Raw genomic sequence first — 16025 nt, forward strand, 5'->3', positions numbered from 1 at the left:
CAGACCCACCACCGGGGTTGGTATTGCTGGGGTATGTATTCTAAGGTAAGGAATCTAACACTAACGTGTTTCTTTCAGATGAACAAGTTACTTACCTTCGGTAACGATATATCTGTAAGAAACATTAGTGTTAGATTCCTTACCGAACCCACCCATCCTCCCCGTTCTGCGAACTGATACCTAGGGTTAAGGACATCCCTTTCAGGGCCCTAGTTTTACATGGCACCAGTGTTGGTTCTCTCATGGCTCTGCGTCTTCTGGCGCGGAAAAGCTGTGTACAAAGAACTGACGTCAGCGCGCGGAGGCGGCGTCTATATACTCCAGCGACGTCATCACGGCGCACGACGCCAACGACGGACGCGGAGCCGCAGGGGACGCCTGCAGACGACGCCTACCGACGCGCAGGGGTACTGCTACGCAAAAGTTTCCGGATCCAGACTGACGCCTGGGGATATTCTAAGGTAAGGAATCTAACACTAACTAATGTTTCTTACAGATATATCGTTACCGAAGGTAAGTAACTTGTTCACTGTGACCAGAGAAGGCCTCTAAGGGCTGCAGCACTTATTGTGCCACCCTTAGAGGCCCTGTACCCTGACGCTCACACACTGCCTTTGCAGGTTGCGTGTCTTGGTGCAGAACAAAGTGAAGTAGACATGGCACACATCCCTGTGTGCCATGCCCACAAACCACTGCCCTGGCATCTCTCAGTCACCCCTCTAGCGGGGTGCCATATGCCTCCTGTGAAGGTACAGGTGCATGAGCCCTGTACCCCTACAGTACCCAGGTCCATTCCTGTGTACTGTAAGTGCAGTGCTGCCATTAAGAGTATATGGTGCTGGGAGTTTGTCATTAGGAACTCCACAGCACCATAATGGCAACACTAAAGACTGGGAAGTTTGGTATCAAACTTCTCAGCACATTAAACCCGCACTGATGCCAGTGTGGGATTTAATGTAAAAGGCACTACAGGGTATCTTATAGATGCCCCCTGAAACTCTAACCTCCAATCCACGACTGGGCTGAATGGCTGCAGAGGATGCCACACAGCAGACTTGTTGCTGGATCCCTGGGTGGAGAGCCCCCCACTCTCCTGGGCCTGCAACAATTCCCATCCTGGGCGATGTGCTAGGTCTCCTCCCCCAGGATGCGCAGGGGGAAGCTTCAAAGGCATACCGCCTCTGTGAGCTTCTCCAGACCATTTGCTGTACCCAGCAACTGGCCCCCACCATCCTGACCCCCACTCTGGTGGGAAGACTGCCGGGAAAAATGATGTCCGGAAGGGGGTGGTGCCATCCTGTGCCAACCCCACCCCTCAGGTGGGGGAGACTAGGTGAAGCACGACCCAGGCTCGTGCCATCTTGTAGGTGGGGAGCCCTGCCCAATCACATCTAAGCTCCTGTCCCCCTCCCACAGGAGAGGAGCAGGCTAGGGGGTGTACCCACCCCAGGACAGGGACCTATTGGTCCCTGTCCTTGCCCTACCTGTAACGCCCCTAAATTCAGTATTTAGGGGCTCCCTGAACCTTCCTACGGAAGATCCCGAAAAAAGAAGTCAGAGGTGCCAGGGAAGCCGGGTCTCGTCGAGCTGGGTCGTCGGATTCGTGAAGGACTTGCAGCAGACCGCAGTGTTCTTAGGATGGTGCCCGCTTGATGCAGGGTGACTACTCCTTAGCCACAAGGGAGAATCTTGAAGAAGAAATCTTGATGTCCTTTCGCAGAAAGTCGTGTCTTGATTCCAAAGATGATCTAATTTGAACAGGGGGCCCGCTCCTATCTTTATACTAAAAAAGGGGGCTGACCCGGTGACTAAGTCTTGCCTATGGGTGGGACTAGGAGGGGGTGGTTACACCCCTCTCCCATGCCGGACTTCCCCCAGGCCAGGGGCTGGTGTGCCCCTGGAACTGGTTCAGACTGGCCTATGCGTAGTGAGCACCGGGGTGCCACTCAGCAGTCACCTTCCTGCAAAGCCCTGCCTACCCAGGATACACAAAACCATGTCTGGGATGGTGCTAGCACCGCCCCGGACAGGAAACCCTTTGTCCAAGCCTCCCTCGCTGGAAGGACTCCCAGCTGCAGGGGTCAGACTCGTGTCTGTGGTGGCAGCATCCATTTTGTGGAGCTGAGGCTTTGCTTAACTTTAACCGGGGTTCACAGTTACATACATGTCGTGTCCCTCTAGAAGGGTGGAATGCTAACCCCGTCGCCAGAATTGGCGAAGGGTTAGTATTCCAATTCGTATGACACCTTACTCGACATGTTTTGATAAAGCAATACCAAAGATAGCATTTAACCGCGAGGATTATAATGCACTTAAGAGTATATGGTATGCCATATCATGGAACAGCTATTAGGACTTGGTTCCGCAAGCTGCAGACAGGCTCAGCTCATGCCAGAGCACCATCTCACACGATTCCAAGCACTCTGCCTTCAGGATTGTTAAGGCCTGCCATAGGAGTGACTGATAGGAATCTGTGTGTCCATTTTAGGGTTAGATATAGGTATACTATATGTGAGAAGGTGGCCTGATATGCAGTACTCACTATTCTAGTGAACACTATGTATCAGTCCAGCAACCCTTATTGATGATTGGTTGTAAGTCAACCTTATAGACCAGCTATCCTAGTAGCGTGGATACGAGCAGTCTAAGGCTAAAGACTCGAGAGGGCGTGTTAAGCCAGCTGTTATACCACACATATACCCCTTGAATACCAAGTGAAAGGACACCACACAAGTGTTATGAAAATAAACAGTTATTTATTAAGATTCACAACAGCCCTGTACTCTTTATGAGGACAGGGTACTAAGCACAAAACAAAACTCTTACGAAAATACTTAAGTTAGCACAGTATATACAAATGCCCGAGGGGCACGGAAAACCATATACTTGAAAAGTGGAATGCGAAATTACTAGCAGGTAAGTACAGTACTAATAGGCTTTGGAATCGCTAGATCTTGACTATAGAATCTTCAGATTACTTCTAGGAGACCCAGGGGACTCGGGTGCAGAGTGTGCACTCTCACGCGGGATGCGGGACAAAGTCTATGGTAGCTAGAAATTGCAAAGTTAGTGTTCTCGGGCGAACCCGACCTGGTAGGAGGAAAACGAAAGTGGATTCTGACCCTTGGATAGTGGGGCTATGCTGGGGCACCGAAATGCCGAAGTTACCTAGCCCAGGGGCTGCAGCTGCATAGGACTCAAGACGTCGGGAATCCTCGTTGCCGGACCAGGAGCCCGGAAGATAGAAGTTGCTGGCAGGCGACCAGTGAAGAAAGTTCGGTGGATCCAAGGCTGGATCGATGGAAGATGACACCTGAAAGCAGAGGGGACCAAGTTCGAGACTACTAGCCAGTAGTCAGTGGGCACCAGGAGGGCACCGGATGGTAGCCACCTCGACTAGGTGAGTGGGTGACGCTGTGCTCGAAGATCTCACGGACCAGGAGGCGTTGTCGGCGACCAGGAAGGAGGAGCGAGCTGTCCCACGAAGATTGAAGCTGTCGGCGTCTCTGGACCCAGGATTGGGCAACAAAGCCTTGGCAAATTCAAGCCCACGCGGTGGACCTAAAATGGCGTCTGGAGTGGACCAGGAGGGTCCGGGGTGCCTCTCTTGAAGAAGGAAGCAAGGGCCAGTCTGGAGCAACCAGACCAGCAGCAGTGATGTCGTCGGGCGTCGTGTAGAAGGCCACAAGCCAGCCGGCTAGTAGCCACACAGCGCGGTGAGCACGCAAAAGCAGAAGGGCCCCACGCAGATCGTGGAGATGCTGGAGGGCTGATCTTCGGTGCTGGAGCTGCTCAGGGTTGGGGCTTCTCGGACCCCAAAGCACTCACCAGTGGAAGACTCGGTGGGCTTGTTACAAAGAAGTCGTGCAGTCTTGGCGATAGTCGGTCCCTCGAGGTCTCGTCGCACTCACAGTTTTCAGCTTTGCTGTAGAGGTGAGTAGAGGTCAGAGGTGCCAGGGAAGCCGGGTCTCGTCGAGCTGGGTTGTCGGATTCGTGAAGAAGGACTTGCAGCAGACCGCAGTGTTCTTAGGATGGTGCCCGCTTGATGCAGGGTGACTACTCCTTAGCCACAAGGGAGAATCTTGAAGAAGAAATCTTGATATCCTTTCGCAGAAAGTCGTGTCTTGATTCCAAAGATGATCTAATCTGAACAGGTGGCCCGCTCCCATCTTTATACTAAAAAAGGGGGCTGACCCGGTGACTAGGTCCTGCCTATGGGTGGGACTAGGAGGGGGGTGGTTACACCCCTCTGCCATGCCGGACTTCCCCAGGCCAGGGGCTGGTGTGCCCCTGGAACTGGTTCAGACCGGCCTATGCGTAGTGAGCACCGGGGTGCCACTCAGCAGTCACCTTCCTGAAAAGCCCTGCCTACCCAGGATACACAAAACCATGTCTGGGATGGTGCTAGCACCGCCCCGGACAGGAAACCCTTTGTCCAGGCCTCCCTCGCTGGAAGGACTCCCAGCAGCAGGAGGTCAGACTCGTGTCTGTGGTGGCAGCATCCATTTTGTGGAGCTGAGGCTTTAGTTAACTTTAACCGGGGTTCACAGTTACATACATGTCGTGTCCCTCTAGAAGGGTGGAATGCTAACCCCGTCGCCAGAATTGGCGAGGGGTTAGTATTCCAATTCGTATGACACCTTACTCGACATGTTTTGATAAAGCAATACCAAAGTTAGCATTTAACCGCGAGGATTATAATGCACTTAAGAGTATATGGTATGCGATATCATGGAACAGCTATTAGGACTTGGTTCCGCAAGCTGCAGACAGGCTCAGCTCATGCCAGAGCACCATCTCACACGATTCCAAGCACTCTGCTTTCAGGATTGTCAAGGCCTGCCATAGGAGTGACTGATAGGAACCTGTGTGTCCATTTTAGGGTTAGGTATAGGTATACTACACCTACAGCAAAGGGTGATTACACGACTTTGCCCCAGCTGTCATGCAGCCAGTTGTGTCAAAATTAGGAGGCCAGCCAGGGGTGGCATAATACATGCTGCAGCCCCTGGCAGCCCTGGGTACACCTATGCCCTGAGTTACAGGGTCTGATAAGGTGGCCCAGTACCAATTGGAAATGCACCTAGGGTACATGGAATCCATTTTAAAGAGAGAGCAGTAGGCCTGGGGTCCTGATTGGCAGGGTCCCAGGTCGACTGTCAAAAACCAGCTAAAACACAGGGCAAAAAGTTGGGGGCAACCATAGTCAGGATGTACCTTCCTGCATTCCTCCTTTGGTATGCATTAGAAAGTGAGGAATCTGTGGTTAGCAGTATCCATCAGAACACAATTTATACCTGTAGGAAGGTGGATACCTGACTATGGTTACCCCAGATTTTTTGCCTTGTGTTTAGCAGTTGGCCTGGTTCCCTGCTAATCAGGGCCCCAGGCTATCTGCGCTCTTTAAAATGGACTCCATGTACTATAGGTACATAACCAATTTGGTACTGGACACCTTGTCTGCCCCTATACAGTGCACTATAGGTGCCCAGGGCATAGGTGCATCCAAGGCCTACCAGGGGCTGTAGCATATCTTTTGCCACCCCTGGCTGGTTGTTAAAATGGCACAACTGGCTGATCACTCAGCTGGGGCAAGGTGGTGTAATCACCCCTTGCTTAGATATAGTATACCTATATCTAAACCTATATCTGGACACATATAAACCTATAAGTCACTCCTATGGCAGGCCTTCGCAATCCTGGAGGCAGAGTGCTTGGTTTTATGTGAGATGGAGCTGAGCCTGTCTGCAGCTGTCGGGACCAACTCCCTTAGCTGTTCCGGGATAATGCTATACCATATACTCTTAAGTGCATTATAATCCATCGCGGTTATGTGCTAACTTTGGTTTGGCTTTATCAAAACATGTCGTGTAAGGTATCATACGATTTGGAATACTACCCCCTCGCCAGTCCTGGAGACTGGGGTAGCATTCCACCCTTCTAGAGGGAGAAGACATGTTACTTTACTGAAACACGGTTAATTCTAACCAGAGCCTCCGCATCACAAAATGGATGCTGCTGCCACCGACACGAGTCTGACCTCCTGCTGCTGACCGAAACGTGGCAGAGGAGGCTTGGACAAAGGGTTTCCTGTCGCAGGGGGGTGCTACACCTCCCCAGACAGGAGATAGTGTATTGGGGCAGGGAGGGCTGAAAGAAACTAGAGACTGCCTAGGGTGCACAAGGCTTCCCCTTGCATAATCCGGTCAGACCGGTTCTGGGGCACTCCAGCCCCAGTCCCAGCACGACTCTGGACAAAGGGAAAGGGGTGTAACCACCCCCTTCCTGGATCCCACCCATAGGAGGGACCTAGCAGGTAATCCAGCCCACAAGTTTGGAATAAATGTGGGAGCAGTGCCAGCGCACATCAGATTATCCTGACTGAAACTTATGAAACGAAACTCTGGACCCTTCGACATCCTACTCGAAGTAGAAGGCTGAAGAATCTCCCTTGTGGTCAAGGAGTGATCACCCTGTGCAAACAGGCACCATCCAGCGCCTCACAGTTTGCTTTGTTGCAGTTCCCGCCGGAACTCGAGCAACAGAGATCGACAAGACCCAGCGTTCCTGCCATCCAACAGACCGATTAACAGTCCCAGCAAATCTGAGACCCGTGGAGGCGACCTGAAGCGTGGGGCCGGCCATCTTGGAAAAACCACGAAGCAGCTCCCGAGGCTCCCTCGAAGCTGTGCATTGGGGTTTGAGAAGCCCCAGCCCTGAGCAGCTTTTGCACCAAAGCTACCCCCTCCACACTCTTCGAGTGCTGCGTGGGGCCCTTCTGCATTTTGCTGCTCAACGCGTTGGTCCTGTCGCTTGCCCGTTGGCTAGCGGCCCCAGTACCGACGAACATTTGAGTTCGAGGCATGTGGGCTGCTGAATTCATATCTGTGCATAGTCCGCCACCTAGTGTTGGGTCCGGATGATTGCACATTGTTGTCCTGGAAGAGTCTTCGAAGTATCACGAGATAGGTGGCTCCTCCCCTGGACTACAGTGCGCATGGGCATCGCCTCCATCCCCAGATTGTTTTTTTCCGCCATTGGGTTCGGATGTGTTTCGGTTCCCTCTGTCGGAACCGTTGGTTGTTCAACTTATACTCGAGACCAAAAGGTCTTTAGGCTGGGCGTCGGTATAGTTGCGTACGGGTTTCTTTCTGACTCTCAGCTCCGATCTCCTACTGCCCTTCCACGTGCTTTCGGCGCGGACGGGCCTACACTACACACTTTGCTATGGAGCGGACTCCATTCAAGAAGTGTCCGTTGTGTCATTCTAAATATTCACACCTCGACGTGCACCCCGTGTGCAATACCTGCTTGTCTCCCGATCACCGCGAGGACACCTGCATGGCGTGTTCGAAGTTCCGAAGTAAGAAGACTTTAAAGATTCGCCGGGCTAATCGGCTCCAGGCTCAATTATCGGCTTCGGCACCCCCACCAGACGACATCTTCCAAGAATCTGTTGAGGGAGAAGACGAAGAGCAAGGTTCGGACTCGAATCCCGCTTCCGAGGGTGAGATCTACGACGCGGGTGAGGAGAACTTTGAAGAAGTCACCGACGAGGTAGGGGACGACGATCAGGCTTTTGCCACGATGGGAGATAGCTCGGAGGAAGAGCATCCCCAATCAGACTCAGGGGTTATTCCCCTTTATACGGCCCAGGTCGAGGGATCGCCTTCGGGCCTTACCCAAGATCTAACTATGAGTCCTACGTCCCCGCCTCCGGGCCCGGTCACGGACATTTGTAAGCCATCACTTGTGGTGAAGAAAGCGAAAGTTAAGCCGGCTGGTCTCGCACCCTCGGATGCGAAACCGAAACTGAAAGTGGCGTTGGTGAAGAAGGTTCTGGAGGCGTCAACTTCCACAAAACCCAAGATGGCCGACTCGAAGAGCCACGCCAAAATGGCCGACTTGAAGAGCCACGCCAAAATGGCCGACCCGAAGCCCTCTGGGTCGGCGCCGAGGGTGAAGGCCTCCGACGCGGCTGCGTCGGCGCCGAAAGGGGTCGTGGACCCGAAGACGGCTCCGAAGAGGCGTCAGGACGACGGCGCGCATAGCCATGGGGCGTCGGCACCGAAGAAGAAGCCTACCGGTGATCAGGCTCTCGGAGACGAGGGGTCGCTCGAGCCGGTTCAGCCCTCGGCAGCCTTGACGAAGAAGGTGGGGGAATCCTTACAGCGGATCCGACAGGCCGCTATGGTTCCCGATCAGGACACTGTAGTGCCTAAACCCACACCTAAGACTGCTAAACAGCAAACGCCCATTCGTTTTACACTTCCACCCAAGTCGGCGCCGAAGGCCTTCGCGCCTAAACAGGGCGGACACTCAAAGGAGGTATCGACGCCGAAAGCTGCCTTGGTGGTGTCGAAGCTTCGGCTCCAGCCGCTTGCGGCGGAAGAACGTCGTGAAGTACTCATCGACGCGAACACTGGGAAACTGTCGCTCCTCAAACGTAAGATTACGTCGGAGCCGACGATGGAACCTTTTAAAATCCCACTCAAGAACAAGAAATACTCTGAGGACTCTTCGGTTCTGGTGGAACCTGTATCCCCACAGGCCTTGGAACACTCGCCGACGCACTCCCCCGCGGCTGATGCGGACGAGGAAGATGCCGAGTACGACTACCCTGCGTACTCTGATCCGGAGGAGGAGCATGTGCCTTGGGCCGCAGGAGGTGACACAGATGACCCGCAGTCGGGTCAGGACACTCAACTTTTCGCCGCCAAGACGTCCCCGACGGAGGACTCGGCGGCCTTCAATGCTTTGATAGAAAGAGCTGTGGCGAACCATGACGTCGAGCTGCACTCGGACCCCGTGGATGCGGACTTCTTAGTCGACACCTTCTCGGTAGCCGAAAAGCAAGTCAAGACGCTGCCGATGCTTAAAGGGGTGCTGAAACATGCATCGGAGGTTTTCAAAGAGCCCACCCGGGCGCGGGTGGTCAACCCTCGCATCGACAGGAAATATAAGGCGGCGCCCACGGATCCCACTTATATCAAGGGACACTTGCCATTGGACTCCTTGGTTGTTTCCAACGCTCGGAAGAGGGCGAATTCTCAGACTACTGGTGACGCTCCTCCCCCCGACAAAGAGTCCAAGATCTTTGAGGCCTCGGGCAAACGCATTGCTGCACAGGCAGCAAACATCTGGAGAATATATAACACCCAAGCCCTGCTTGCACGTTATGATAGGGCACATTATGACACATTAGAGGCCATTCTGCAACACTTGCCTGACCAATACAAGGAGGGGGGAGAGATGCTCATTCAGGAGGGTAAACTCATTACGAATGCATCCATCAAATGTGCCCTGGATGTGGCAGACACAGCCTCGAGAGCTATCAATACAAGTGTGTTACTTAGACGCCATGCCTGGCTCAGAATTTCGGGGTTTAAACCCGACATCCAAACCACGTTATTGGCTCAAACAGTGAATCCTGACCATCTGTTTGGCCCTGAGGTGGATGCCTCCCTAGAAAAAATGAAAAAGGATACCGAAACTGTCAATGGGGGCTTTACAAAGTCAGCAGTTTCGGGGTGGTTCCTTTCGCCGCTCAAATTCAAAAGGCACCACGATGGGTCAGGCATCCCAGTCCACACAATACTACAAGGGTAACACCCAACCCTCGTATAACAACAAGGGCAGAGGGGGTTACAGAGGCAACAATATCAAAGGCAGAGGACGTGGAAACAATGGCTCCAGGTCCACCACCACCAACAAGCAGTGACGTCTTGTCACTGCCCCCCGATCACACAACACCGGTCGGGGGGAGACTCCAGCAGTTCCTGCCAGCGTGGAAGGCCATCACCACGGACAGGTGGGTGAGGTCCCTTATCCAGTACGGGTACTGTCTAGAGCTTACATCCATTCCGCCGGACATACCACCAAGAAGCCGTCCTATGTCCGGCGAGCACTTGACCTTGTTGCAGCAGGAAGTTCTCGTTATGCTGCAAAAAGGGGCAATAGAGCTCGTTCCATTGCAAGAGCGGGGAACAGGGGTTTACTCCCTGTACTTTTTGATCCCCAAAAAGGACGGATCACTCAGACCGATCCTGGACCTCAGGCCCCTGAACTGGTACATCCTCTCGGAGCACTTCCATATGCTCACGTTGCAGCAGGTGCTTCCCCTGCTTCAACAAGGGGATTTTCTGGCTACGCTGGATCTGAAGGATGCTTCTTTTCATATTCCCCTGCATCCTTCCCACAGGAAGTACCTCAGATTCACAATCTTGGACCAGCATTACCAGTTCAGGGTCCTGCCGTTCGGGGTCACCACGGCGCCAAGGGTATTTACAAAATGCCTGGCGACTGTGGCGGCGCATCTCCGTCGCCAGCACGTCCACGTCTTTCCATACCTGGACGACTGGCTCATTCAAGCAAAATCAGAGCAGCAGTGCGTCGACCACGTGTCACGCACCATTCATCTCCTGCACGATCTGGGATTCTCTCTGAACTACCCAAAGTCCCATCTCCAGCCCGCCCACGTGCGACAGTATCTGGGCGCGACAATCAACACTCTGGCAGCCACTGCGCAGCCGAATTCAGTGAGAGTCGCCAGTATACAGGCGCTGATCCAACGATTCAGACCCCAACACTCGCTTCCCGCGAAGGTGTTCATGCAGTTTATAGGCATGATGGCCTCCTGCATCTCCATTGTCCCGCACGCGAGACTACATATGCGCCCGCTTCAGGAGTGCCTAGCACGTCAGTGGACTCAGGCTCGTGGGCACTGTTGGAACTGATGGCAATCTTCATGGCCTTAAAGGCGTTCAAAGTACATCTGTGCAACAAGGTCGTGTTGATCCGGACGGACAACATGACGGCCAGGTACTACATTCAGAAGCAGGGAGGCACACACTCTCCGCAGCTGTCTCATCTGGCTCAGAGCATGTGGAAGTGGGCCATTCAGAGGAACATCTTCCTCATGGCGGAGCATCTCCCGGGCAAGGACAATCAAATGGCAGATCTGCTCAGCAGGCACAGCCATCAAATGCACGAGTGGGAGATACATCCATCAGTACTCCAACCGTACTTCCAAAGGTGGGGTCATCCAGAGATAGACCTGTTCGCCACAAAGGAGAACGCAAAATGCCAAAGCTTCGCCGCCAGGTTCCCACACCCCCAATCACAGGGCAATGCGATGTGGATGAACTGGTCAGGCAGATTTGCGTACGCTTTTCCCCCAGCACCTCTGATACCGCTGTTGGCACGCAAGCTCAGGCAGCACTTGATGACTCTCATCCTGGTTGCTCCAACGTGGGCTCGCCAACCATGGTACACCACGTTTCTGGAACTCTCCGTGGTACCGCATCAAAGGCTTCACCTCACTCCCAGCCTTCTGACGCAGAGCCATGGCGACATTCAGCACCCAGATCCGCAACAGCTCAACCTGGCGATCTGGCTCCTGAAGTCCTAGAGTTTGGCTACCTCAATCTTCCTCCCGACTGCATGGACATCATTCGGGAGGCAAGGAAGCCCACTACTAGAGCATGTTATGCGGCTAAATGGAAGAGGTTTGTCATATACTGTGCCAACCACAACATTGACCCGCTAGATGCTTCCATTCAAAACATCATCTGTTACCTTTTTCACCTGTATAGATGTAATCTAGCATACTCTTCCATCCGCATTCACCTGTCTGCTATGGCAGCATACCTTCAAAATAGGCAGCACCTGTCACTCTTTAAGGTCCCTGCTATCAAGGCCTTTCTGGAAGGACTCAAAAGGGTCATTCCACCAAGGACCCCACCAGCTCCGGAATGGAACCTCAATGTGGTTCTTACAAGGCTGATGGGTCCTCCCTTTGAGCCACTGCACTCCTGTGAGCTCCAGTTTCTAACTTGGAAGGTTGCGTTCTTAGTAGCTATTACATCGCTACGGAGGGTTAGCGAACTGCAGGCGCTCACCATCCAGGAACCTTTCTTCCAAGTACATGCTAACAGGGTTGTGCTCCGCACTAACCCTAAATTCTTACCCAAAGTGGTCTCACAATTCCACATAAACCAGACAATTGAATTGCCGGTGTTTTTCCAAAACCCAGAGACGCTGGCGGAGCGCATGCTCCATACCCTTGATCTGAAAAGGGCCTTGATGTACTATGTAGACAGGACAAAAGATTTCCGCAAAACCAAACAGCTTTTTGTTGCTTTTGCCACGCACCACAAGGGAAACGCTATCTCCAAAGCGGGGATTGCTAGGTGGATAGTTAAGTGCATCCAGATCTGTTACGCTAAAGCTAAGCGCACTCTCACTATCCCACCAAGGGCCCACTCCACCAGGAAGTTGGGGGCCTCTATGGCTTTTCTAGGTAACATTCCCTTAGAAGATATCTGTAGAGCAGCCACATGGTCTACCACACACACTTTCACCAAGCACTACTGTGTAGACGTGCATTCCAAACAGCAGGCAGCTGTTGGTCAGGCTGTTCTAAAAACACTTTTTCAGACTGCTGCAGCTGGCACGGGCGGCCGCAGATAATGGAGGGACTGCTATGTATTCTATGCACAGATATGAATTCAGCAGCCCACATGCCTCGAACTGCAAATGCTACTTACCAGTATGCATCTGTTCTTGGCATGTAGGGCTGCTGACATTCATATCGCCCACCCTCCTCCCCGGCGCCTGTAGCAGCTGCAGTGTTTATTCATATTTACACATATGCTCATAGCATGGTCATCACTCACGTTCTTCACTCCATCTCTGCCAATGGCTAAAAACAATCTGGGGATGGAGGCGATGCCCATGCGCACTGTACTCCAGGGGAGGAGCCACCTATCTCGTGATACTTCGAAGACTCTTCCAGGACAACAATGTGCAATCATCCGGACCCAACACTAGGTGGCGGACTATGCACAGATATGAATGTCAGCAGCCCTACATGCCAAGAACAGATGCATACTGGTAAGTAGCATTTGCAATTTGCTCTGCCAGTTCTGTTTCTCTGGACTGGCCCTCGCTCACCTGAAAAGGAGCACCCGCTCTGACCCTCCTGGTCCGAGTAAGAAGCAATCTTCGAATCCTGCGTGGGTTGCGCTTGCCAAGGTTTGTTATCTCCAATCTGGAAGCCAACACAGCCGACAGCGAGAGCCTTCGTGGGACAGCTCGTGGTCCACTCCTGGACATCCTCTGTGCCCCAGAGTCCACGTGGCAGCAGAGACCAGCTTCTCGACAACCACCTGATTGCGCCCGACATTGCCTGGTTCCACCCTGGTCACTGCTGAGTGACCCAGACTCTGTCCCCTCTGCTTTCAGGTACCCTTCAGCTTCGATCCACCCTTGGAGCGCACCGGACACTTCTCTTCTGGCCGCCTGCAGCATCATCATCTACAGGCTCCATAGATCTACACGACGAAAGCCGACACAACTTTGCACCTGTGTACCCGCTTCCTGTGGGTGAGGTAACTCTTGAACGCCGGTGTTCCTGTAATGGTATACACCAAGTGTCTAGGTCTAAAGTTTTGTCCTTCTAGGTCAGTCGGAAGACTCTTAAAACAGTAACTCTAACTTTTACGCACCATTGACTTTGCATTGGTGCATGTGTGTGTTTTCAGCGCTGCAACCGAATCCCGCGGGCTTTTCCCTACTTCAGCATTGCTAGTCTTGATTGGTCCAAGCGATTCTCCAGGCCCTAGGCCTTACCACTGTTTGATTAGTGATACTTGTACCACTATTTTAGTATATGGTTTGAGTGGCCCCTGGGCCTCATGCATAATTGTGCAACATGTATGTTTTACTGTTGTTTTGTTTAAACTCTTGTGCTTCTACACTCATAAAGAGTATAGAGAATTATTCTAGTAATAAATACATATATTTTTATAATATATAACTTGTGTGGTGTCCTTTCATTTGATATTACAGGATTGTGATTGGTAAAACAGCTGGCTTCACATGCCCTCTTGAGTTAAGCCTTTAAGGCTGTTTAGTCCATGCTACCCTTAGGATAGCTTGTCTATAAGGTTGACTTACAACCATCACCATAAGGGATTGTTTGGACTTGATACAAGGTGCCCCCAGAACTGGAGACATCATATATCAGGCCAACTTCTCACAATACCTTTGGAATATTTGGTTGGATAGAGTATCCACCAGAAAGAGCGTTCTAGAAGATTAGTAACTTGTTATTTTGGGGTTCCTGTTGTAAAACTAATAGGGATGCCAAATATCTGTGTTGATTACTCTTAGTTGTGTAGGGTTTCCTATGCATGAATACCAATCATGGAATGGTTTACTTACCTTGCACATAATTTGCATTTCTGTCTTCCAGGCCCTTGTGCCCATCACCACGGAGGTGGAAGTACCATATGATCTCCATCGTTTCATCATTGGTCAGAAAGGAAGTGGAATCCGAAGAATGATGGATGAATTTGAGGTATTTGACTACTTTGTAGGACACATTGCTCAGCCATGTGTTGGATTTTGTGCTGTTAGGCATATACAAGGATATTGATCAGTTTACGGCTTCAGTATTGCTGAAAGCTAACCTCATCCTAATATATTTGCTAGTGCCTTAAGTCAATGGTTGTGTAAGTTGATTTTGTTTTCTCTTCTGACAAGTTTTAAGTGATCTGGGTAGATTTTCTTTGGTGTAGACTACCTGCAAAGTGATGTTGTTCTATCTTCAACAGGTGAACATCCAGGTCCCATCCCCTGATATGCAGTCTGATATCATCACCATCACAGGACTCTCATCGCATCTGGAGCGTGCAAAGGCTGGCCTGTGTGAACGTGTGAAAGAGCTCCAGGCAGAGCAGGAGGATAGAGTATGTATTGCTTCTAAAGAGGATAATTTATTTATTTCTAGCAAGAATTTAGAGCATGTAAAGTTGAAAAACAGGTAGAACGTAAGAGGCAGATCAAGAGGGCTTGACCTATTTATTTCCCTGGTGTAGTGAGGTTGGGTTATGTTGCAGTAAACCCCCCCCCCCCCTCCCCCACACACACACTTTTTGCCTGATAATTGATGCACTTTTCCTTGGTGTGCCCTGGGTCCCTGCCAATCAGGTTCCCAGGCCATGTGTTCTTTCCCCAAAAACTAAACCCAATTGCCATCTCTGGCCACAGGTCAGCCCCTGGTAAATGACACCCTAGGTACCCAGGGCACTGTGACCAGAGAAGGCCCCGAAGGGCTGCAGCACTTATTGTGCCACCCTTAGCGGCCCTGTACCCAGACACACACACACTGCCCTTGCAGGCTGTGTGTCTTGGTGCAGAACTAAAGAGTCTCGACATGGCACACATCTATGTGTGTCATGCCCACAACCCCACTGTCCTGGTATACTTCAGTAACCCCTCTAGCTGGGTACACCATGCCAGAGGTGTGGGCACAGGTGCATGAGCCCTGTGCCCCTACAGTACCCAGGGCCATTCCTGGGCCCTGCAAGTGCAGTGATGCCATAAGAATTTTTTTGTGCTGGTAGGTCATCACTAACTACACTACACCATGATGGCTACACTGAAGACTGAAGTTTGGTATCAAACTTCTCAGCACATTAAACCCGCACTGATGCCAGTGTGGGATTTAATGCCAATTGCACGACAGAGGGCATCTTAGACATCCCCCCTGAAACCCAACCCACAACCATGTGTCCTGACTGAGAGGCTGCCACACAGCAAACATGTTGCTGGACCCCTGGGTAGAGAACCCTCCACTCTCTTGGGCCTGCAACAATGCACATCCTGGGACGAGGTGTTCAGTGTCCTCCCCCAGGATGGGCAGGGGGAGCTTCAAAGGCATGCTGCCCTTGTGAGCTTCTCCAGGACACTTGCTGTACTCAGCACTTGGAACCGCCTGTTCTGACCCCCACTCTGGCGGGAAGACAGGCAGGAAAAACAAAGGAAGGAAATGGGGTTTGCCAGCCTCAGCCAACCCCACCCCTCAGGTGGGGGAGGCGAGGTAAAGCACAACTCCGGGCCCCTGCCATCTTGAGGGTGGGGAGTGTGAGAAGGTGGCCTGATATGCAGTGCTCACTATTCTAGTGAACACTATGTATCAGTCCAGCAACCCTTATTGATGATTGGTTGTAAGTCAACCT

General features: G+C 52.0%; 1 protein-coding gene across 4 annotated transcripts in view; it reads left to right on the top strand.

Annotated features, from left to right (window-relative positions):
• The window catches only part of HDLBP (high density lipoprotein binding protein), a 955902-nt gene that overhangs the window by 713656 nt on the left and 226221 nt on the right, over nt 1-16025 (top strand). For all 4 annotated transcript variants that reach the window (XM_086944014.1, XM_086944016.1, XM_086944015.1 and 1 more), the window contains exons 22-23: nt 14258-14362; nt 14619-14753. In XM_086944014.1, coding sequence (XP_086800140.1) covers nt 14258-14362; nt 14619-14753 — 240 coding nt within the window. The remainder of the gene's footprint in view (nt 1-14257; nt 14363-14618; nt 14754-16025) is intronic.

Source organism: Lissotriton vulgaris, chromosome 11, assembly GCF_964263255.1.
Source record: "Lissotriton vulgaris chromosome 11, aLisVul1.2, whole genome shotgun sequence".
Classification (NCBI taxonomy): Eukaryota; Metazoa; Chordata; class Amphibia; order Caudata; family Salamandridae; genus Lissotriton; species Lissotriton vulgaris.